Source organism: Ochotona curzoniae, unplaced genomic scaffold (assembly GCF_017591425.1).
Source record: "Ochotona curzoniae isolate NIBS_2020 unplaced genomic scaffold, NIBS_Ocur_1.0 contig_3255, whole genome shotgun sequence".
Classification (NCBI taxonomy): domain Eukaryota; kingdom Metazoa; phylum Chordata; class Mammalia; order Lagomorpha; family Ochotonidae; genus Ochotona; species Ochotona curzoniae.
Window position 1 is genome coordinate 2,153,043 of NW_024465777.1, and position 22,899 is coordinate 2,175,941.

At 55.8% G+C, this 22,899-nt stretch overlaps 1 protein-coding gene across 4 annotated transcripts; it reads right to left on the minus strand.

Moving 5' to 3' along the window:
- Nucleotides 1-732: 732 nt before the first annotated feature.
- Nucleotides 733-21,512, minus strand: E2F2 (E2F transcription factor 2). 4 transcript variants are annotated; one of them, XM_040979528.1, is made up of 8 exons: nucleotides 21,103-21,512; nucleotides 16,720-16,825; nucleotides 13,744-13,963; nucleotides 12,439-12,597; nucleotides 11,349-11,463; nucleotides 9,670-9,868; nucleotides 7,054-7,059; nucleotides 733-3,520 (listed from the first exon to the last, which is right to left on the minus strand). In XM_040979528.1, exons 1-8 carry the CDS (start codon nucleotides 21,352-21,354, stop codon nucleotides 3,228-3,230), a joined length of 1,350 nt encoding a protein of 449 aa, XP_040835462.1. In that variant the 5' UTR covers nucleotides 21,355-21,512; the 3' UTR covers nucleotides 733-3,227. The 4 variants fall into 4 exon arrangements, with proteins under 4 accessions (XP_040835462.1, XP_040835461.1, XP_040835460.1 ...); XM_040979527.1 differs by lacking the exon at nucleotides 7,054-7,059 and having other exon boundaries at nucleotides 733-3,514; XM_040979526.1 differs by lacking the exon at nucleotides 7,054-7,059 and having other exon boundaries at nucleotides 21,103-21,510.
- Between the last annotated feature and the right edge of the window lie 1,387 nt (nucleotides 21,513-22,899).

A 22,899-nucleotide genomic window follows, 5' to 3' on the forward strand; every position in this document is an offset into this window, starting at 1 on the left:
TTTATGAGACAGATGGACACATGCTCTCTGTGTGCTGAGTCTGGCGGCATGAGGATCAGTACTGGCTAAGGACTGTGCCAGCAAGAATGCCATCACCATGCCAACCACCAGGTTGCAAACCTCTTTCCCATCCTAAGGTATTTGTCTTAGCTCACTGCAGCAACAACAGCTGACTCATACAGGTAGTAAGAAGGCAGAAACCAACTTCACCGGGCAAGTGAGCCTAGGGGGAGGTACTGGGGGCACGCCCACAGAAGGTGGCTCTTGGGACAGGGTTAATGAGAAGCCAATGGGGCCCAGGGCTCTGCTTTTTGGCTCAACTCATGATCCATGATTCCTCCTCCATAGGTGGGCTCTGCTAACCTGCCTGCCATCCTGAGAGGCCAGTGGGGCGGATCTTGGTCTTGCACCGCCTGTATTATGAGCTAAAGACCACTCACCCAGCCAGTTTCTCTTAGGCATTTTGTCACAGTAGCAAAAAGCTGATGAATGTGCATGGAATGGAGATGGTTGGAGTGGGGGCAGGGCTGAGAAGCAGCCCAGGAAGACCCCAGGGTCCATTTGGTGGGGCTCGCAGCTCCGTGTCTCTGTGGTGAGATCTCAGATACGGCAAGAGCCAAGCGGGGAAATCAGCAAATTTCAAGTTCAGTCTGGGTAGCCACTCGCCTGTTTCTTCTGAGGCAGCCCAGACCCAGCCAGCCATGAACTTCAGAAAGTATAAGACACCCAGAGTTAACATTTAATGCTTTTTTTTTTTTTTTTTAAATCACAACACAAGGCTTCTTAGGGCTTGGCAAGGCAGGATCCAGGGTGAAGCCAGGCAGGATGTAAATGACCCGTATGGAGGCCCGGCCCGGAACCCTGGCTCCCTTGGCCCAACTTACCCAAAACAAATGTGCTAACACTTCCAACCTCTTCCCACCTAACAGCCAGCAAGCTGACCAGGCTGACTGCCATGGTCCCAAAGTTGCTTGTGGGAAATAGGGTCCCAGAAGGGACCTCAGGATACAACAAGGACCAGAAAGCTGCTTCCAAACAAACGCGCTAAGCCACACAGGCTGGAATGTGCAAGCTCTCACTAAGCTAAATACTTGCAGAACTGAGGCTTCACACACCGGGGTTAGGCTGTGACGTCAAGTCCATTCTCCCATTCCAAGCTCTACTCCCTCCTCCTCCCAGCGCTCTGCTTGGGGAGCCCCCAGCAGCTGGTGGAGGCACTCAGAGCAGGCCAGATCGCCATCTTAGATTTAATGCTACTGGCTTCCCTGGGGCCCCTCAGGACACAGAGGCTGCCAATGGGGCTGAGAAATTTCCTAACAGGAGTCATTTTCTTCAGAAAGAACCTGGCTTTCCTGCAGCCCCAGTTCAGTTTACATGGCACGCCCCCTCCACACACACAAAGGGAACCCCTGCTCGAAACACAGCCGTCATAGTGCGCATGTGACCCGGGAGGCTAACAGTGGCCCGGCCAGGAGGCCCCACTTATTTCCCACACTGAGCCCGAGTGTGGCTGAGGATATGCGGGCCCTCAGCCAGGCAGGGTGCTTGCTGCCCAGGAGGGTAGAGGCAGCTGCTGTGTTTAGCCCAGAGGCTGGTCAAGGCACATGGGCAATGAGCTTGAACTTCACCACACTTGGGCATTAAACTTCTCCCAATGGGATCCACAGCCCTCTCCTCTAATTTGGTTGAAGGCAAAAGTTCCAGCCAGAGCCCAAGGCGAGAAGCTTTTAACACCTCTGTTCTCAGAGATGGACTTTGTCCACTGGACAGTACTGCCACCTGCAGTCCCACGGCCCCAGATGAAATGGCAAGCTGCACCTGTCTCCTGGGTAAGCTGGATCTGCAGGGGCCGGGAGAGGTTGAGGCACTGCGGTAAAGCTGAGACAATCAGTCCTGTTGGCACAGCAGGGACGGCTGAGACCTGCAGACCCTCCTGGGAGGAGGCAAACTTGGGCACCCAGGGGGTGAAGCCACTAACAAGGCAAACAAGACTGCCCACCCCCGCCACCTGCAGCTGGGCATCGGCTGCCACTTTAGTGGCTGTCAGTCAACTCAGGAGCTACCCTGTGGTGCCCACTTCATTGAAACCATATTAATGCTACAAACTTCACACAACAAAAGTGCTGCCCAGCTGAGTGCTGGGGGAATCCCGCATCCCTGAGGGTGGGTGGTGGGCCTCCTGGACCACCACCTCTGACTGGCACTCACCAGAAGGTACAGCCTTGGCTCAGCCCTGAGCGCCCTGCTGCCCTCAGTTGGACCACAGGGACAGGGTGGTCCCACCAGCCTGGAGGTGGGGGCAGGGGACAAGGACCAACCAGGACTTCCTTCAGAGGCCCCTTGCCCCGAAAAGGTGCCAAGAGCCTGCCTCCCTGTTACCTCCCACAGCCTGGTCTGCAGGGCACACCCCTCCCTATCACCTAACAGGCATTCCAGGGACCACAGGAGCGAAGACCATCATGCCATCTCTGCTCTTGGGGGTCTGGGTGTGGGCTGGGGAAGGGGAGTCATCCCCCTCACACACATGGAAGCCCCAGATCCTCCCTGGCAGCTGCTGGCTTCATGGTGGCCCTGCCTCTTCCTCCAGGTCCTCGGTGTAAAGTGGCCACTGGCCCAGGCAGATCGGGAGGAGAGGTCTCTGGAGGGGGCTTTCAAAGGGGAGTGGGAAGGAGTGAGAAGGGAGCAGGTGAGAGGAACTCCATAGGAATGGGGCTCCTTAACTGGCTCTTCCCACTTCAACAGGCACCTCAGCGCCTTGTCAGGGGGTGGTCCCTGAAACCCCAGACTGGGGCTTGGCACTCATGAGGTTCGCCAGGTCTAAGTGCCATCAGTGTCCTGGCAGCCGGGCTGCAGTCCTGAATCCTGGTCCCCAACACGGGGGGTGGGGGGAGAAATAGCGAGGTGGCTCGAGCTCCAGGAAGAGCCTGTTTGAGGACAGGTGCTGCCAGAACCTAAACACTCTCCCTGCTAAAACCCAGGGATGACAATCAAACTCAACCTGAAATAAATACAAGGGTGGCAGTGGGGGTTTCACCTGTCATCCCTCGTGAGGTCAGAGGTCAGAAGTCCACGCCTCCCTCAGGAAGGACAGATCCCACCCCCTGTGCCCACTTCACCCCCCAGCTGCCACATCACACCTCCCAAGAGGCTGTGCCCGTGCGGGCGGGAGGGGGCCCGTCAGTCTGATGTGAGGAGGTAGAGACGGGTGGGCCACCAGGGTGGGCCCCTCAGTTAATCAGTAGATCCCCAAGGGCATAGGTGTCGAAGAGGTCACTGATGCCCTCACCCCCATCCAGGCTCCACAAGTAGTCATCCTGGTCCATGGGTGGGGAGAAGCTGATGAGCGGAGAGCTGCAGGTGAGGTCTGGGGCCAGGAACTGGTCCTCGGTCTGCTGCAGCAGTGGGTGCGACAGCTCCAACAGGCTGTCAGCGGCCTCCAAGGGGACAAGGGCCGGCAGTGGTGGTGGTGGCGGTGGTGATGGTGGCAGCGGCACATCCTGCTGGGGAATTGGTGCTGGCGCTGAGGACAAAGAGACACTGGTCATGCTTGGCCCTGGTGCCCAGGTCCCTCGGTAGCCAGAATGGCCAACCTGTTCTCTGGTTCACTGTGCATCCCACCCTCACTACAGGGTTCAGGGACACGCCCCCATCTCCTTGCCCTCTCCCCTACCTCCTCTGAGTGGGTTGGGCACCCTGTTCAAGATTTGCCCCCTGGCTCCTGGACCCCTTCACCTTCTGAAACCATTTCCTCTTCTTGCACTGTCAATCTCTCTGACTCTGCTAGACAGTTTCCATACACACGCACACACACTCTCACATCACCTGCCTTTCTGAAATTCAACTGCGAAAAAGTCCGATTCATAAATTAACAAAGAACTTGAGTGGACATTTCTTCAAAGAAGCCATATTGGTTCAGATACACAATGGCGTAAATCGATTTGGAAGACCTCTCCTATGAGTGCTGGTGACAGGGTCTGGAGCAGCAGGCACGTAGAGTTGGTGTTTTTAAAAGATTGACTCATGTATCAGAAAAGCAGAGTGAGTTTGCATTGTGTCATAGCAGGCTAGCCCATATGGGCACCACTTTGAGTCCTGGCTGCCCTACTTCCGATTCAGTGCCCTATGCATGTGCCTGGGAAGGCGGCAGGAGACGACCCAGGCACTCAGGCCCTTGTGCCCACACAGGAGATGCAGATGAAGCTACTAGCTGCCGTCTGGCCCAGTGCTGGCTGTGAATGGCCACTAGAGGAATGAACCAGCAGGTGGAGATCTATCTCTTTGGAACTGTACTTTCAGGTGAATAAATGTTACAAAGAAATAAATAAGTGAAAGGCAGAGTTATGAGAACAGAGAAGTCTTCCACCCACTGGTTCTCTCTCCAAATGACCACAAGGGCCAAAGCCAGGAGGCTGAAACCCCATTTAGGTCCCACACATGGGCGCAGGGGCCCAAGCACTTGGGCTATCTTTTGATGCTTTCCCAGGTACATCAGCAGAGAGTTGGATGAGAAGTAGAGCAGACCATACTCAACCCAGAACTCATATAGGATGCTGGTACCGCAGGTGGTAGCTTAATCCAGTACAGCACCACACTGGCCCCAGCAGTTTTTTCATGGGTGTCAAGTTTCAGTTTTAGAGAAGCAAAACACCAGCAGTGTGTTTCAGACCACCCAACTGGACACTTCCAGGATCAGAAGGCACATTTTGTGAAATGTGTATTTTACTCTAGCAGAAAACAAAGCTTTACTGATCTCACGACCTTCTAATTTCCGGTCTATGCACTCCTCCTCTTCATAGCAAACTTGCTCAAGTGTTGCCTGTGTTACTCTCCTTCCCCATTCCTATTCACTCTTGAGCCCACTCCACACTGGGGTCTGCTCCCACCAGGCCGCAGAACAAGGGCTCCAAGGCTTCAACTCAGCGGACCCCGTCCCACACACCCTGGTCCTTGGACCACCCTGCTTTGCTCGACTTCGGCTACACAGCATCTGCCTGTTGTCCCCTTAGCCAGACCCTCCTCTTCTCAGCTTCTAGACCCCAGAGGCCCTGGGCTCCATCTTCAGTCTCCTCCCCTCTAGCTGTGCACCTGCGCAGGTGAGTGCATTCAACCTTGGCTTCGTGCCCTCTGCTGGACCCACTGCTCCCAAGTGGATCGCCTCTGCGCTCTGACTCCGATGGGATTGGTCCTATATACTCCTCCTGGCTAAAGTACAGCACACCTGAGCATGCCACAACCAAACTCCAGGCCTTCCTGAACCCCATGCTTCCCCTCATCTGTCCGCACCGTAGTCCGTGAACCATCACTCACTCAGGTGCCCAAGCCAAGAAGCCAAAGAATCATCCAGAATTCCAGAAAAAAGTCTGGCATCCACAATCCAATGCGTTCTCCAGGCTGCCATTTGTCTGAGGTCCCACTGCTCCCAGCCTGGCCCTGGCCCCTCCCCCTGTCACCTGGCCACTCGGCTTTCACCCTTGCCCTGTCCAGGCTGTGCTCTCATTGCCTGCTGTGCATTGGTTGAGAAGGACCTGCGTAATCCAGCCCCTACCTACCTCCCTACCACCCGACCCAGCCCTCAGCCTCCCCCATCAAGGTCACTTCCACCTAGAGGTATGGGGCAGCAGATTTCCTAAACAGGAAACTAGATTGGGGCACTGGAAACATAGCTTGAAGGCAGAGTCCCACTGTTGGAGCCATTCTTTGAACTTCAAGCAAGCGGTGCTTTGAAAAGACAAAGGCCAGGAGCTAGTTGGCCTGAGAACCGCCTCCTGGCTGCCATTGGTGTGGCCAGTGCCTTTATGCTTCCAGGCACACTCCTTCTCTGTACCTCCAGGGGCTGCTGAGAAGCCAGTGACTAGTGTAAGCAGAGAACAGCTCCTCAGGGCTGGGCAGCTCCCCAGGACACTGCCTGGGGCAGGTGCACCCCTCCCTAGAGCCTGAGGTCAAATCCCGACTCTGCCATCAGCCACGATCCCTGGGAAGCAACAGGTAGCCGGGTCCCCCCTCCCTTGCTCCCCATGGGGGAGACCCAGACCGAGTTTCTGATTCTTGGTTTCAGCCTAGCCTAGCCCTAGCTGTCACAGGCATTTGAAAAGTAAACCAGTGGTCGGAAGCTCTCCATCCAGCTCTCTCTCTCTCTCTCTCTCTCTCTCTCTCTCTCTCTCTCTAATGCATAAATAGAACGCGGGGGGGGGGGGGGGATGGTGTGTAGAAATCCCACAGAGTCTGCACATTGCCCTTGTTAATACTAAAATTAAGGCAGGCTATGGCACAGAGGGCTAAGCTGCTTGCCGCAACCATATCCCATATTGTCAATTCAGGTCCTGGCTGCTCCACTTTGGATTGCAGCTCCCCTCTAATGCTCTTGGAAGCATCAGACAGTGGCTCAAATGCTTGGACCCCTGCCACCTACAGAGGAGACTGGGACAGAGTTCCAGGCTTCAGCCTGGAGTCAGCCCCGGTTGGGAGAGTGAACAAGCAGAGGGAAGATCCCAGTCTTCCTGTTGCTGTGAACCCCATTCCACCCTCCCGACCCCCAGGAGGCCCTGGTAGAAGAAGCAGTGCCACCACTCTGCTTACAGACAAGGAGCCTGAAGTCTGGAGAAGCCAACTCCATTTGCGCTGCTGCCAATCTCAGGTTTGTTCAGCATGTTGCTGAGATTAGAGAGGAGGCTTGGCGTGGGAGCCAGCAGGAGAGGTGCTGGGATCCAACCTGGCCTCTTGCCAGCCATGCAAGTTGGAGCCTCTGTGTTGCTGGAAAGTGAAGCATGAACCACCCTTGCTGGCAGCAGTGGCTGTGAGGGTACCATGGGACTGTCCGGTGCGGGTGGGACCTTGCTCTCCCTGCCTCGCCCACAGGCATGGGGGAGCCGCCCTTTGGAGCACCTGCCACAGCTTGTGCTTGGAATGGCTCGAGCATTTCTGGGTTTCCAAACCCATCCCTGGTCCAGCACAAAAGGTGCGGAAGTCACCTTGACTTTGTGTTTAAAAAGAAAAAAAAGTAATACTAAGGAAACACATCCGTGAAGCATCCCCTGTAACACACTTAGTCTTTACAAGGGACTCAATCCATGTCCCCATCTTAGAGGTGAGGACACTGAGGCCAGGCCCAGTGGCTCAAGGAGGCGTGAGCCCCAGAGCTGCCATCACCAGGGATTGAGAGGAGCTGGAGTGGCACCAGATCTCCCAGCTCCCCCGCAGACACTTCCCGCTCAACTGATGTTCATCTCAGGATGTCAGGGCCTGGAGCGAAGTGGCCCTTTGGATACAGATGAGGGAAACTAAGGCAGCCAAGAGTTAGCAACTGCACTGGTGATGCCAGAGCCAGGACCTGGGTCCCAACACTGCAGCAGCTTCCTCTTTAGGCCTGGCCTCCGGTGCTCCAAGAATGACTCACTCTGCTTTAGGTCAGAACATGGGACATGAGTAAGAGTGTGTGTGTGTGTGTGTGTGTGTGCGTGTGTGTGTATGCAAGTATATTCACTAACCTCCAGGAAAATGCCTGCTCAGCCCTTCACCAGGGACAATACGGTGATGCCACTTAGCAGGAGGATGGACCATGCTATGGCCAGAGGGCTGGCTTGCAGGCTGGCCCTCCACCAAACGCCGTGTAAGCCTCTACTGCTCTCAGGGTCTCTGTTCCTGCAGAGTCAAACTCAGGTGAGACCCTCACCTTGGCTCTCGCTGCAGGGTCTGCCACCTTCACTGGAGGGCTCACAGGACCTCAGATGAGAGGCAGCCCTGATGTGGGGGAGCGAGGTGTGTGTGGACAACTGAGAGAAAAGGAGGGGCGGGATGAGGGATGGGAGGGTGAGGCAGCGCCTGGAGTGTGAGATAGCACTAGGGCGGTGCCTGCAGGGACAGATGGCTGGCAAAGGGAGAACCCTGTTCCCAGGACAAGGCAAACAGGCCCAGGGAGGTCACTGGAGGGCAGCTGAGAGCTCCTGTCCAAGCTCTGCCATCCTCTTGCCATCTGCCCTCTCTGGGCCCCACGTCCTTTGTATTGAATGAAGAACTGAATTTGGTCAGGGTCACAGTTAACCTCTGTGAAGGTCCAGATGGTACCTGAGGGGCTTTGCGGGCCCCCTCTGGTGTCTGTCACAGTTGGTAGAGGTTTTCCCTCTACAACATTAAGATGTAAACAGTGTTTTCAGTTGGGACAAGTGCCTCAGTATAGTAGGTTAAGCCTCCACCTGTGGTGTTGGTATGGGTTCCAGTTCTAGTCCCAGCTACTCCATTTCTGATCCAGTTCCCTGCTAATGTATCTGGGAAAGCAGTGGAAGGTGACTTAAATCCTTGGACCCCTGCACCCAAATGGGAGACCACATGGAAGCGCCAGGCTTTGAACCAGCCCAGCTCCAGCTGTCATAGCCACTTGGGGAGTGAATCAGAGGATGAAAGATCTTACTCTTTTTCCTCTCTCTGTAAATCTGCCTTTCAAATGAAAATAAATAAATCTTTAAAAACAAACAAACAAACAAAAGTGTTCTTCATTCTCAGGCCATCTAAAACCAGGCCCATAAGCAAGAGTTGACCCAAGAGAGAGAACAGGAACCCAATGTGTGCTTTGTAGGAACCCTCACCCCGTGTGCTCTGTAGGACCCTAACCCTGGTAGGAGGTGGTGAGGGGCGGGCCACTCCCCAGCGACCAGTTCTAGCACTGCCTTAAGGGAATTCCACCCCTTAACACAGGTCCACATGCCTGCAGGAATCCCAGGCTTTGTACCCAATGTGCCCTGTGCTGCCCGGTGGGTGGTGAGCACCATGCTAGGGGAGGGCCCCCCCTCGCCTCTTTCCCAGGAGCCTCTCAGGGATTCTCCTCCTCTCTGCTCCCCGGCAACTGCCAGCCAGGTGCAGCCAGCTCTCCCCTGCACCATCTTCCTGCCTTGGTTGCTTTGTGCCCATGGGGAGAGCACCGGTAAGGTGTGTGTACCTCGAGCTTGCCTCCAGGTGGGAGGCCCTGGCTAAGGCCGATCAGCTGTCTAACCCAGGAATGGTAAAATCGGCTTCCCGAAGTGCTGTGAAGCGGAGGGCATTTGCTTTGCAGTGGTGCCACTGCGTGGGACAGCTGCATCGAGTGTCTGGGTTCGAGTCCCAGGATGGCTCCTAACTCTAGCTTCCTGCTCTCGCAGTTCCTTGGAACAGTAGGTGATGAGTCAAGGAGTTGGATTGCTGCCACCCACGGGAAAGACCTCCAATGAATTCCAGATACCCTGCTTTGGTCTGACACAGCCCTGGTTCCTGGGGAGCGGGAACCAAAGAATAAAAACCCCTGTCACTCTGTACCTCTCTGACAAATCCACAAAAGCTAACACACAGAACTGCCTGGAGTTCTGTTTGTAGCATGACCTGTGACTCAGATGCTATGAATTACAGCACCCAGTTTAAAGATGAGATAACTGAGGCAAAGCAAGGCTAAAGTGTTTGCCCAAGGTCACACCACTGTGAGGAGAAGGGCAGAGATGAGCTAAATACATGCCCCCTTGGCCTGAAGCACAGCCCTCCAGTAAGACCAGGGCTGTATGCACCAAGCTTCACGATGCCCTGAAGTGCAAGTTGGGGGAGCAAGGCCGAATTCCCAGCAGCTCAGCAGGTGTAGGCACCCAAGGAGCGTGGACATCAGAGAGGACACTGCAGCTCTCACCTGCTGTCCCTCTGCCCTGAGGTCCTTACCTGAGGGTGCTGCAGGTTCTGCAATGCCAGGGCTGGTGGTACTGCTGGGCTGGGTGGAGTTGGGGCTACGGCTGGGGCTGAGGGAAGAGCTGGAAAGGAGAAGTTCCTTGACAGGACTGTCTGGTTCCTGAACCTCCTCCGGGCACAGGTACACTTCGATGGGCCCCTGGATGCTCTTGAGACGTATCTGCAGATTGTCCTGCAGGACAAAAAGAAGCCACCGCTTTGCTCTGAGCAGCTGGACACACACCCAGGAGTCACCATGCACAAGCTCAACCCCTGTGCTGGGCTGGTGGGAACACTTGTCACTTCTGCTGCTGGCCTTGGACCTGAGCAAACAAGCTGCCATCTCATTGGGACAGCCAGTTTGTGTCACACAAGACCCTGTGAGAGGAACACACCGGAAATGGAGTCCGCACCGAGAAGAGCAGGTGAGAGACACACATGAGGCTGACCTGAGGTCCGGGCTGAGCCTTGCATCTGGCTTCACCAGCAATCTCCAAGTCCGTCCCTGACCCCCCAACAGCTTAAACCAACTGGACTTGACTTTCTGTTCCTTGTGACCAACAGTCCCAACGCTCAGCCTTCCCACTCCTGTCCTTCCCCTCTATGCCGCCACAGCTGGCTACCCACAGACCCCTGTGACATGTGTTTGGCTTCCACGCCTTTGCTCCCAAGGGTGTCCTTTGGACAAAATCTATGCATTTTCCAAGACTGAGATAAACCGTCCCTCCCTCCTGCTCTCTCCAAGTCCAAATTCAATCTACAGACAACAGCACCACTGCTGACTGACCTCGCTCTTCCACTGGGTCAACCTCTCCAAGGGAGTGGCATGACCTTCAGGATCTCTGCAATGTTACTCTTCCATGGAAAAACTCTTTCTGGATCCCTTTCTATATGCCTAGCCCTCGGTTTGGGAATACAAAGAGACTAGAACATTCTCTTAGGAAGCTTGCAGCCTTATGGGTGAAGCCAAAAGAGGGCCAAAAATATTCTGTAAGTCAAGCATGATAGGAAACTGGGGGTTATGAGCCTGGGAGTGATCAGGGAAGGCTTCCAGGAGGAAATGGTATTCAGGTGAGACAGGGAGGATGCATGGCAGTAAACCAGGGGGAGGGAGGACAGAAAGTGCACTTCAGCTGGAGGGAACAGCATATGTGAAGATCTTGCCCTGGGGATGAGTTTGGTATGCTGCAGCATCTGCAGCCAAAGCAAAAATAGCTGAGGGTGGTATGGTAGAGGAGGCTGGGAAGGCTAGCGGGTACCATCCTCTTGGGGCATGTCAGGGATTTTGGTCTGTAACCTTGGAAAGCATGGTCAGCATGAAAGGATCTTGTGAGTGTGAAGGATGCCCTGAGTGGGGCCACACGAGCACACCTGCGGGGTCCCCATGCTGACAGAGGCACCAGTGGGGTCACACGAGCACGCCTGCAGGGTCCCCGTGCTGACAGAGGCACCAGTGGGGCCACATGAGCAGGCCTACAGGGTCCCCGGGCTGACGGAAGCACCAGCGACAGAGGCATGCTAGGCCAAGTCTCCGTCTCCACTCCGTTCCAGCTTCTGCTGTCTGCCCCATCTTGGACATCACCACTACTGCTGCAGACACCAGCATGGACACGCCATGGACAGAGCGCACAGAGGGGCCCAGGATCCTCCCTGGGTCACGCTCCTGCTCTCACCTCAACCTTCTCAGGCACTTCCAGCCTTGTCAGTGGAGGCGCCTTGACAGCGATCACCGTCTGCTCCTTAAAGTTGTCCACAGCACGGATGTCCTGGTATGTCACATAGGCCAGTGTAGGGACAGGAGTCAAGAAAAGTGGTCCTTGGTCAAAATGCAGAGCCCCCTTGCCCTAGCCTGTCAGATTCCTCCCAAGCCCGAGACCAACACTTTCTCCTTTAGCCGCCTAGGAATAACTAAAACACATAACGTCTTCTTTGGCTAGCATGAGGCCCTTTGGATTGCACTAGAGAGCGGGATATATGTCATTTTTAAAATATTGGCTTCTATTGGTGTTTTTTTACATAACGGTGTCCTCTTAAAAAGATCATGAAACCAAGAAGACAGGAAAATATTTTACTTGTAATTCTCATGATGCCTAACAATCTTCCAAAAATACCAAGTTAGATCCAAAAAAAACAACCATTGAGATGTGAAAGTACTTGGAAAAATGTGTGGAGGATCCAGCGCACAGCCCTTGCTTTTCAACCTCATCATTTCCACCCTAGGACTCTGACTTAGCGAACTGAGCGACAAGCGGACCAGATCCAAAATAAAAGATCCTCAGCTCGATGTTACTCATAAAAGCAGAAATCTACAACGGCATTAAACGACCCACTCTGGGGCTAATCAACCAACAGACTGTAGTCTGACATCAGACATCATTTTACAGATGGGGCTCAAAGAAAGATGCAGTTGAGTCATGTGAAGTTGCTTTCATGTGGGTAAACAGTGATTAACTATGGGCGTCTGCAGGTGGAAATGTGACATACTGAGAAAAGCAGAACAAAAATGTCCCGTGCAGCAGGCTCCCCAAGTCTAGTTAGGGAATGATGTTGTGTTGGGGTGGCAGCTCTCACGGATTCTTCTTTGTTCTCCATTTTCCAGATTTAAAGACACTGCCTCGTGTCTGATCATGAGAAGGTAACCTGACAGGCTGGAGGGGAGACCCTGAGAGGGAGGAAGAGCCCTCAGCACGGGGCGTGGTTACAAAGCCCCAACAGGCCCAGCTGCTCCCAGACACCCCCACCCCGAACCCACAGAGAGGATATCTCTTGTTGGCCTTGTCCTCTGTCAGCTCCTTCAGGTGCTGAGAACAGCTTTGGATGAGCTGGTCCAGCGCCTGCTCCGTGCTCGTCAGCTCCTCCAACTCCTGTTGCAGCTGCTGCTGTTGCCCGGGCCGGCTGGGGACTTCAGATAGCGCCCTGCCTCTGGAAACAGAGCGGCCCCCTCAGTGTCAGTCTGCATGCAGAGACCGCCCCCTCCATGCCTGCACAGGAGGGCAGGGTGAAGCTCCAGGTCAAGGCCATTCACCCCTGGTTCCTGCACATCAGTGGCAGCACCTAACCCTCAGGGAGCAGCCAGGGATTGGAAGACGAGAGTTGTGGGCTGTGCTAGGGACAAGAAACAAGTCAAGGTCTGAACTGAACCCCACTTCCAGGGAGGCTCTCAACTCTGTCCATGCCCAATACCCACACAAACGGCAGAATACTAAAGTGACTGCAGTCCTGACCCTCTTGCCCGTGTTCCCTCAGGGCCCTGTAGGGAACCTGGGGAGAGGAGATCCGGAGGAGGCTGAGTGAGTCCTCGGCTCTCAGGGACTTCCTTAAGCTAGGTGATGCGAACCAAGAGGAAGGACCTGGGCCTGCTGCGGTAGCCTAGTGGGAAAAGTACTCGCCTTACATGTGCCGAGACTCTATAGGGCACCAGTTCGTATCCTAGCTGCTCCACTTCCCATCCAGCTCCCTGCTTGTGGCCTGGGAAAGCAGTCGAGGATGGCCTAAAGCCTTGGGACCTGCACCCACACGGGAGACCCAGAAGAAGCTCCTGGCTCCTGGCTTTGGATCAGCTCAGTTCTGCCCGTTGGTGGTCACTTGGGGAGTAAACCAGCAGATGGAAGATCTTTTTGTCTCTCCTTTTCTCTGTAAATCTGACTTCCCAATAAAAATAAACAACAACAACAAAAAAAAGGAAGGACCTGGGGTCCTTGTAATCCTCCCTCATCCTAGAAGTCATCCTGCATCCAGTTTCCCACCTCCTACTACTACAGGCTACACACCTGCTCTTTTACCCACTTCTCAAATAGCTCCTGTGCCCACCGGCTGGTACTCAGTTCACCCAGACACACCCACCCCCAACTGGTTCTGGCCCCTGGCCCTGCCCACCAAGCCCCCCTGGAAGATGCCATTGGCTCTGGCCCCTGGCTCCGCCCACCAAGCCCCCTCTGGAAGATGCCATTGGCTCTGGCCCCTGGCTCCGCCCACCAAGCCCCCTCTGGAAGATGCCATTGGCTCTGGCCCCTGGCTCCGCCCGCCAAGCCCCCTCTGGAAGATGTCATTGGCTGCTGGAGCACTCACACCCACTGGATGTTGTTCTTGGACTTCTTGCGGATGAGCTGGATGCCCTCTAGCACATTGGTGATATCGTAGATGCGGCGCTTCTGCACATCCAGCGCCTCGGCCGCCCAGTTCAGGTCCAGGACTCCATCGTTAGATTCACTCAGGAGGTAAATGAACTTCTTGGTGAGCAGCCCCAGAGATGTGTCATATCGCGTCTTCTCCCCGGGGGACTTGGGGGCTGAGAAAGACAGGGGCCCAGGTACATCAGGGAGGGTCAGCCAGCCTGGGGAAGCTCCTCCTCACTGGGCTTGCTTGAGCACACCTGTTGCCATCCTTCATCACCTGTTCCCCTATGAACAGGGCATGTGAGGCAGGGAGGAGTTCCAGGCCACTGTCTCCACTGCACAACTGTCACCTAAGGACAGAGTGACTTGCCTGGGGCAGCCACAGTGACCCCTGTAACAGTGCAGTCGCCGGCCTGACCGGTGAGGGCTGTCTCCACTCTAGCAGTCAGTCCTTACATCCTGCCCCGTGGCTGGCGCACAGCCACCCACCCCCACCCCACAGATGAGGACATGGGATGCGGGCAGGCTCTGCAAAGTGCTCAACTCGCTCTGCTGGAAGCTGGCCATGCTGGGATTCCAATCTGGGCAGTTTGGCTGGAATCCAGATTATGCCTTTTCAGCCCTACCTGGACCTTGCCAGTTAGGTCAGGAATTGGGGATCAGGGTAGGGAGGTGAGGAGAGGATCAGATGCCCGTTTGCTTTTTTTCCCACAGTAGCCTGATGATTATCTGAGAGGAACCAGGCCTAGAATCAGGCAGGTTTACAAAAAAAAAAAAGCCCTGCTCTTGATGAGGGTGATGTTGCAAAACCACTTCTCAGACACACCATCAAAACCACAGGGGCCTCCTGCAATCAAATGCCTTGCAAGTCACACAGCAGGCCTGCGGCCAAACGGGCCCATACGGGTTCAGGAGCCTGACTTTTACAAAGTGTGAGATTCCTTAGAGGGCTCAAAACCTCACGACACATACAAAGGGGCTTCTTCTACAAGTTTGGGGACATACATGCAACAAAAAAGCTATGCGTGAGTTTCAAATTCTTTTGCAACAAAATAAAAATGTGGCTTAACTGTATTTTCTACAAACATTAAAAAGTTGGAGCCGATATCGTAGTGTAGTGGGTCAAAGTGCAGCCTGAGTTGTTGGCTTCCCAAATGACTGCTGATTTGTGTCCAGTTGCTCCATTTCCAACCAACTCCCTGCTAATGCATCTAAGAAGGCAGCAGAAAATAGACCAAGTACTTGGGCAACTGCCACCCACAGTGGGAGACCCACGGAGAAGCTCTAGGCTTCACCCTGACCCAGCATTGGCTGTTGCAACTATCTGGGGAGTGAACCAGTGGGTGGAAGGTCTCTCTCTCTTTCTCTGTAACTCTAATTTGTGAAATAAATAAATAAATCTTTTTTTTTTTTTAAAGTTTTGGGTTGATGCTGTGGCACAACAGGTTAAATCACTATACATATTGCCAATTTCCCATAGGGACACTTGTTCAAGTTTCAGCTGCTCCACTTCTAATCTAGCTCCCTGCGAAGGTACCAGGAGACACAGATGAAGAGCCTGGCATCGGCCTGGCCCAGCCCTGGCCATGGTGGCCACTCAGGGAGTGAACCAGCATATGGAAGATCTCCTTCTCTGTGTGTCTGTGTCTGAGTGGCAGAGGAAGCTAGATCTTCACTCTCCCATTACCCTCACCAGCCAGGGCTCGGCCAGGTAAAAACTAAAACTCCAGAAGTCTGACTAATCTTCTGTGTCGTGGCAGGGGGCCCAAGCACTTGAACCACCGTCTGCTGCCTCCTAGGCCCATTAGCAGGAGGCTGAATGGGACGTAGAGTAGATAAGGCTCAAACTGACCTTCTGATTTAGGATGTGGGCATCATCCGAAGTGGTAGCTTAACCCACCGTACCACAACACCTTCCCTCAGTGAATTTCTCTTTTTTAATGATTTATTTATTTGAAAGGTGGAGTTCACAGAAAGAGGAAGAGACAGCGAGACCATCTGTCTGCTGATTCACTCCCCAGATGGCCACAATGGCTGGAGCTGGGCCAGGCTAGGACAGTAACGTGGACCCAAACACTTGGTCCATCTTCTGCTGCTCTGCCTCGTGCATTATCAGGGAGCTGGGTTCAAACTGGGGCAGCTGAGTCTTGAACTAGCATTTATGTGGAATGCTGCTTTCATAGGTAACAACCTAGCCCACTGCACCACAAGCCAGCCCTCCCTCCATAAAGCTTTTGAAGTAGCCTTGTAGATGGCATGTGCTTGGTAGGCAGCATCATGTCAGGTCTGTCCCATGGCAGATATTACTAACGGATCAGCACGCTTGCTCACCAGTCGTGCTGGTGAGAGCCTTAGAATTCTTTGTCTGCAGCACTGCCATCCTACATGGGTGTCAGTTTGAGTCCCAGCTGGTCCAATTCAGCTCCCTGCTTGTGGCCAGGGAAGTACTTGGGCCCCTGCACCCATGTGGGTGACCCAGAAGAGACTCCTGGATTCTGGCTTCGCGCAGGTCTAGGTCTGCCCATTGTAGCCATTTGAAGGAATGAACCAACAGATGCAGAATCTCTCTCTCTGCAACTCTGCCTTTTAAACAAATGAAATAAATCTTACAAAAAAAAAAAGCAAAAAACCACCTCAGACTGACCTAAATGTGAAAATTAAAAAATAAAAAATATGAAAATTAAGAAGTAATAGTAGGCTCCTGACTTAAGATGGTCATCATGCTTGGATCACAGCGTGCAGTGGTGACACGTCCAGCTCCACTTCCACTTCCACTTACTGGCTGTGTGGAAGTCACACAAGCTCTCTGAGTTGCCTCATCAGCATGAGGCTCGGCAGGTTCCGACGAGAGAATACACAGGAAACCTTTGTCAACCGGAAACAGTGAGCCAAGGCCCGCCCTGCCCCACCCCACATCAGCCCCGCTTACTCTTGGGGCTGGGCAGCCCCTCCACTCGGATGTTCTTCCCCTTGGGCATTCGGAACTCAGGGACTGCAGGCCTCCCAAGGCCTTCCAAGTCCAGCTTTCTCTTGGCCTTGAGGAGAGGGGGTAGAGAGAGAAGCCAACTGTGAGAAGCATTGCTCCTTTAGCCTTTCCCTGAGGCCAGCGTGAACCACCTTCTGTGCCTCAGTTTACCACCAGGCCTGGTGAAGACACCTGTGATCCTGGAAGGGGGGACAGGAAGCAAATCAACGGCCTATGTGCTTGGGTCCAGGGTTCCTTAATAACAGCACCCATCTCTACCTTTGTCCCTTCCCTGCCCAGGGGATGAAAACAGGAGGAAACCATGGGTGGGGCCTAAACCACACCAGGCCTGGAAGGCCCCACTGCAGAAGCAGCTGGCCCAGCCGCCCGGGTGCCCATCATAGCACCACAGCTGGCCCTTATCAGGGTGGAGCTGGGCACCCGCCCAGGCAGGCCCAGGGGACTTCCTGGCACAGTGCCACACCCAGGGAGGTACCCACACTGAGAAGGCTGTTTGGGCTCCAGCTTGGAGGGGTGGGGGGGGGGTTGCCTGCTGAATAGACCCCATTTGCCACTCTTTCTTTGCCAAAAGGGTCAGACAATGAATCCTTCCCGTCTTAAGGACAAGCAGCTGAGGCGTCCCCCTCCGCCCCCCCACTGTTCCCCCTTCCCGTTCCCGCCAAGCTTGGGAAACACCTGCTGGGGAAATCAAACCACAGACCCATCTGCTGCTCCCCACCCCGCACCACCCAGCTCCCCCAGGAGACCTAAGCGGCACTGGTCCGGAAAGGGCCTCCCTCCTCCAGGGCTGGGCAGGGCAGGGTAGGGCAGGGCAGGGCTGGGGCACTGGGGCACTGGGGCACAGGTCAGAGGGCCCGGCTTAACCCACCAGCCGGACACTGCGAAGCTTCAGCTTCCTCTTCTGTAAAATGGGGTGCCCAATCCCCTTCCCTCCGAGGCAAAACTGAAGATTCAGGAGGAATCAGCACCTGGGGGTGCTCAGGAAATGCAGGGTCCCTTCCTAAAAGTCCAATCTCAGCCTCCTCGTCCTTGGCCTGCCCTCTGGGACCCCCGGAGTCCACTCCCCCTCCCCTGGCTGCTGGTCCCTCCCCTTCCCCAGCACACACACCCCAGCTTGGCTTGGACACAGCAGCCTGTTTTTTTAATACTTGCTGGTGAGGTCATGCACAGCTGGACTGAGACGTCTAACCGCCAAGCACAGCTGGGCTGACAGGTGTAGGCAGTGGTGGTAGCTCTTCCTGCAGTCAGCTCCCCTCCCCCCCGCAAGCCTGCCTCCTCCGAGAAGTCTCTCTGGATTGATGGCCTTGGTTTGAGGAACCTGCTGTCTGCTACCCCTCCCTGGACTCCACCCAAACACCAGCCCTGCTTGTTTGTTCTGGAAGTCTCTCATGCATGTTCTTTATCTACCCTGCCAGCTGCTGCAAATCCTACAGCCTAGATCCAACCCCAGCCTGTCTCTAGAAAAAGGCTCGGCCACACATGACAATGTCCACAAGCCGGACCCCCAGACCCGCCCGAACCTTCCCGGCACATTTTGTAGCTTAACTCGTTGAGGCTTGGGAAGGTCCAAGCTCAGCCCCATCAGGCCTTTCCAAGGACCCCGGATCCTTCACCCAGCCCTCAGAAGGAACGCCAAGGGCAGGAAGAAGAGGGTCAGGCTGGGTCCTACTCGATACAGATGTGGTGCAGCCCAGTGTCCCCAGCCTGCTCCATACACCCACCCTGAGGAACCTCCACCTACAGAGCAGGGAGGGGGACCTGGGACAGAATCCCCAGGCGGGCCCATTGCACACTGCTCCTAGCCCCCAAGCAGGGTCACAAAAACGGCACAGCTGGAGTCTGGGCTGGGTCTAACTCCAAGGCCCAGCCCACACATGTTCCCCCAGGCCTTGCTGGGATTAGGCTAGGGCCTGGCTCTGCCTGGACACTCCCATTACACACATGGACACATACACAAACACATAGAGACAAACATATACTATATATGCAAACATGGACAAATACATGCACACTCGTACAGACATGACACACACATACATACAGGAAGGCGTGTCCCTTCTTGGCTAGGGGAGCTGGGAAGAAACACTGGTCTCTTGGATCCCCTGTAAAATGGGCATCACCAGGACAGTGCAGCACAGCACCATGCCTGGGACCAGCGCTTGTGCACGGAGCTGCCAAGTTCAAGGGTAAAGCTAAAACGAGAGGGTGATTGCTCAGAAAAGGCCTGTGGCCACACCTGAGGAGGCCAGTGTGGCCTTCACCTGGACCCTCCTAGGAGACCCCATAGGCTAGATCCTATAGACCTGGTTGGATCCAAGACCCTTACCACTGACAACCCCTAACAGGAAGAGACCCTCCTAGGCATGGCCCTCTTTATGGGCCAGCAACCAGAAGAAACCAGCACTGGGGGGAGAGGGAAGAGGTTTGCCCAAGGTCACCCTAAGTGGACAGGGAGAGGCCAGGAAAAAGGCATGGAGGTGAGCCCCACTTGGGGACCCCGGCCCTTCCCCAGGCTAACGGAAGCCTGAGACTCAGCATTTCCAGTCTTAGAGCATTGTGCTTCCTTTCAAGGGGAAAATGCCAACTGAAAGGACAAGGCAAGACCCCAAAGCCCAGCACCTCCAAGGTTCCTGCAGGCTGGGGACAGACTAATGCCAGCGCTGGTCACAGTCAGGCCCCAACTACAGGGTCCCCAGAGCCCTTAGCAGAGGCTGCTGGGAAGAGCTGTAGATGGGGACCAAGGACACCTGGATCCTGGCTTCCCATTTGCTATTGAACTTGGCCACCATCCCTGTTCAATGCCCAAGGCCCCTTTAAACAGCAGCTCCCTCTGCACTTTGCAGCCTGGCCACAGAGCAAGTGGCACACCCAGGGTTGGGTCTAGAGCTGTGCCAGGTCACACCCTTTTGAAATGAGTAAGCAGAGGGCTGAGAGGCCCCGGGCATCTGGGAACCCACAGGAGAGGGGGACTCCAGGCCTTGCAAGCCATCAGGGTGGTCTGGGGCAAGGGGACTCACCCTCTTCTCCGTGAGTGCCCTTGAGCAAATGATGTCTCTCCTTTGCTCACTTGGAACCTCATCCTCAGCATCTTGACCAAGATAACGAACACGAGGGGTGCCAAGCAGTGCCTGGCACACGAGCAGCGTGCTGTCAGAGGGCTATTCTTGCTGAGATCTCCGTGCCCCTCGGGGAGGGGGGCCCAGGCAGATGCAGCCGGGCTCCGCTGGGAGTGCTCAGAGCTGTTCGGAAGCACAGCTGTCACTGCAAGTCTGTGTAGAAGCAGCTGGCCAGAGGAGGGGCGGCAACCACCAGCCCTCTGCCTGGGGGACATCAGGCAGGACTGGGGGCAATTCACAGCTGCCGAGAGGAGGGACCTGGGTCAGCTGGTTCCAGCCTGTCTCCGCGGGTCACGGGGAGCAAGTCCCAACCCCCTCTCTGAGCCCATTTCCCCCTGTAACCTACTAATGCCACCTATGAGGGTACCTCAAGGTGTTCAAGGCAAACCAGAAATATATGAAGTTATTTTGGTGTAAAAAAAAAAAAAAACCAAAACCCTCTGAAATCTGCACACATTGTTTTCTGTGGATGCGTTTCACTTGGGCTCTAGGCATTCCGCTCCCACAAAACAAGCCCTCCCTGGAGGAAGGAGGTGGGCTGGCAGCCTGGTGCCACAGTGGGACCTTCCTGGCAGCAGGCCCGAGGGGTGAAGTGCGCAGCCAATCTGCACAGGCGCCTGAGGGTGTTCCCACAGGGGCAAGCCATGGCTAGAAGGCTGGGCTGGGGCGAGGACTGGGGTGGAGACTGGGGAAGGTGTTGGCTGGATCGGCTGGTTGGAGTCTGTCCAAGTCAGACTGGACCCATTCCCCTTTGCTAAAGTCCCCAGGGTGTCCCCAGGGCCAAGCCTGGGCCAGGACCATTGCAGGTGCCTGGTTCTGGTTTGGGGGCCCAACAATGAAAGAATGAAAGAATGAATGGATGTGCTGGGTGGGAAGTTAGAAAGCAACCAGTGTGTGTCTGGCTCTGATAACACACGGGGGCTACTTAGGGTGTCTTATGGATGTCCCCAAGGTCACCCGGTGCACCCAGGGTCACGGGTTGGGTTCCAGACGCCCAGTCCAAGCTCACATTACCACACTATAGGGAACACGATTGTCTTTTACCCAAAGCCTGAAAATGAATGGGTCTTCCACTGAGACACTGTAGGAAATGGATTGTTCTGGACACTGAAAATCCATCTCCACCCCCTCCCCACAATTCGAACAGGATTTTAGCACCCCCTCTTTCCTTTCCTACACCGCCCCAAAGCACAGAGGGAGACAGCATTACCGGCAGGCGGCCCGTGAGCACGCAGTGAACAGGCTGGCCCTCGGGTCCATGCGGGGTGGCGTCCAGGCAGGTGCCGGGAGCCGCAGCCGGAGGCACCGTCTGCGGGTACAGCGCGGTGTAGTAGGCGGTGGTGGCCGGGCAGAGCTGGGGGCTGCTGAGCCCGGGCGGCCACAGCTCGGTGGGGCTCATCGCTGACACCCCGTTTGGGGGCTGCCCAGCGTCCGGAGCCGGGGCACCAGGCCCGCGCAGCATGGCGAGTGCGAGACCCCCTCCCCAAGCAGGCGGGGCGCACCCGCCGACACCTGCGGGCTCCGGCTCAGCCGGCGTGCGGCATGCCGCACGGAGACGGGGGAAGCCGCCAATGGACGCCGGCGGGGCAAGGCCGGACCCTCCCCTCCTGGCCCGCGGCCGAGCCCGCTGGGGGACGGCGGGGGCACTGCCAGGGGCTGGCCCGCCCCGAGGGGCGGCCGCGACGCGGGGCGGCCCCAAAGGCCGGCGAGGAGCAGGGGTCTCCGGGCGCTGGCCGGGTGCGCGCAGGCGGGGGAGGGGGCCCCGATGGCCCCGGTGGCGCTCGGCTGGCTCTCCGGTTTCCGAACCTTTCTCGGCCTGTTTTTTTTTTTTTTTTCCTTCTTCTTTTTTTAGCGCCAAACTGCGTGCCGCGAAATTCAGATCTCCCGCGGAAAATGCCGCGCCACCATTGGCTGCTGCAACACACGCAGGCTCCACCTCCCGGAAAGGATCCGTCCTCTGAGCGGCGATTGCAGCACCACCTGGACGCGCTTAAAGGGGCCGCGAGCTAGCAGCCGGCAGAACCGGCGCCGGAGAACGTGGTTCCAGGGTGCAGAGGCGACCAGAGAGGCCCAAGGGGAGCTGAGAAGAGGGCCACGAGGCCAGGGCGTTGGGGGAACACTTGAGCCGGGTGTCCGACCTGGACCTCGGCTTGAGCAGCCACTGGGTTGTGCGTGCGTTTGCTAGCTGGTCTCTGCTGCATTACATCCCGGTTCCCTAAGGATGGAAGCCGGGAACCTGTGCCTGTTCTTGGCAGGGGGGCGAAGGGCGGATCCTCGTGTTTATTCCTCTTCCGAGAGAAGACTGAAGGAGGGCTAGGCGCCCTGGACATCGGGCAGGCGTTGTCGTTTTCTAACTCAGCCAACCCTGCCAAAGGGAGCCGTGGCCCTCGCGCTGGAGATGGCGAGAGGTGGGCCAACTCGCCCAAGGTCAACCACATGGGCGTCGCTGATTTGAGAACCCGCGTGGACCCCAGGATTACCCAGCTCTCTAAACTGCTGGTTCCCAAACCAGGCCCTGCCCCTTGCCAGCCAGGCCCATGGCGGGGGGTGGGGGGCGTCCAGAACTCGCAACAATATTCCCAGTAAACATCTCCAGGTTTTTCTTAAACAGTTCTTTCCATCACATGACCCTCTGTCATTCAAAAGCCTCCCTGGCTGATAAGCATTGCCATTCCTGTCTGTCCTGTTGAGACTGGCTGCTAGAAGTTACTGCTGGACTGTCGGCCTGCGGGTTCCTGCCTGCGGGTTCCTGCCTGCCGGGTTCCTGCCTGGCCTCTGCGATCTCTCTGTGCCTTGGCATTCAAGCCCCTCCCAGGGGCTGGCCCTGTGGTACAGCGGGTGAATTGCTACCTGCAGCGCCAGCATCCCATATGGGGACCAGTTCCAGTCCTGGCTGCTCCACCTCCCAACCAGCTCCCTACTAACACACGTGGGAAAGCAGCAGAGGATGGCCCAAATGCTAGGGCCCCTGCATCCAAGTGGACATCCTGGAAGAAGCTCCAGGCTC

What these genes read in the sequence shown, in the direction of transcription:
- E2F2 (XM_040979528.1), bottom strand. Translation starts at nt 21,354, where the DNA reads ATGCTGCGCGGGCCTGGTGCCCCGGCTCCGGACGCTGGGCAGCCCCCA. An exon ending in GAGGACAAGGCCAACAAGAG is followed by an intron (nt 11,464 to 12,438) that starts ATATCCTCTCTG and finishes TCCTGTCCCTAC; the next exon opens with ACTGGCCTATGTGACATACC. An exon ending in AAGTGCCTGAGAAGGTTGAG is followed by an intron (nt 9,869 to 11,348) that starts GTGAGAGCAGGA and finishes TTTGTCCTGCAG; the next exon opens with GACAATCTGCAGATACGTCT.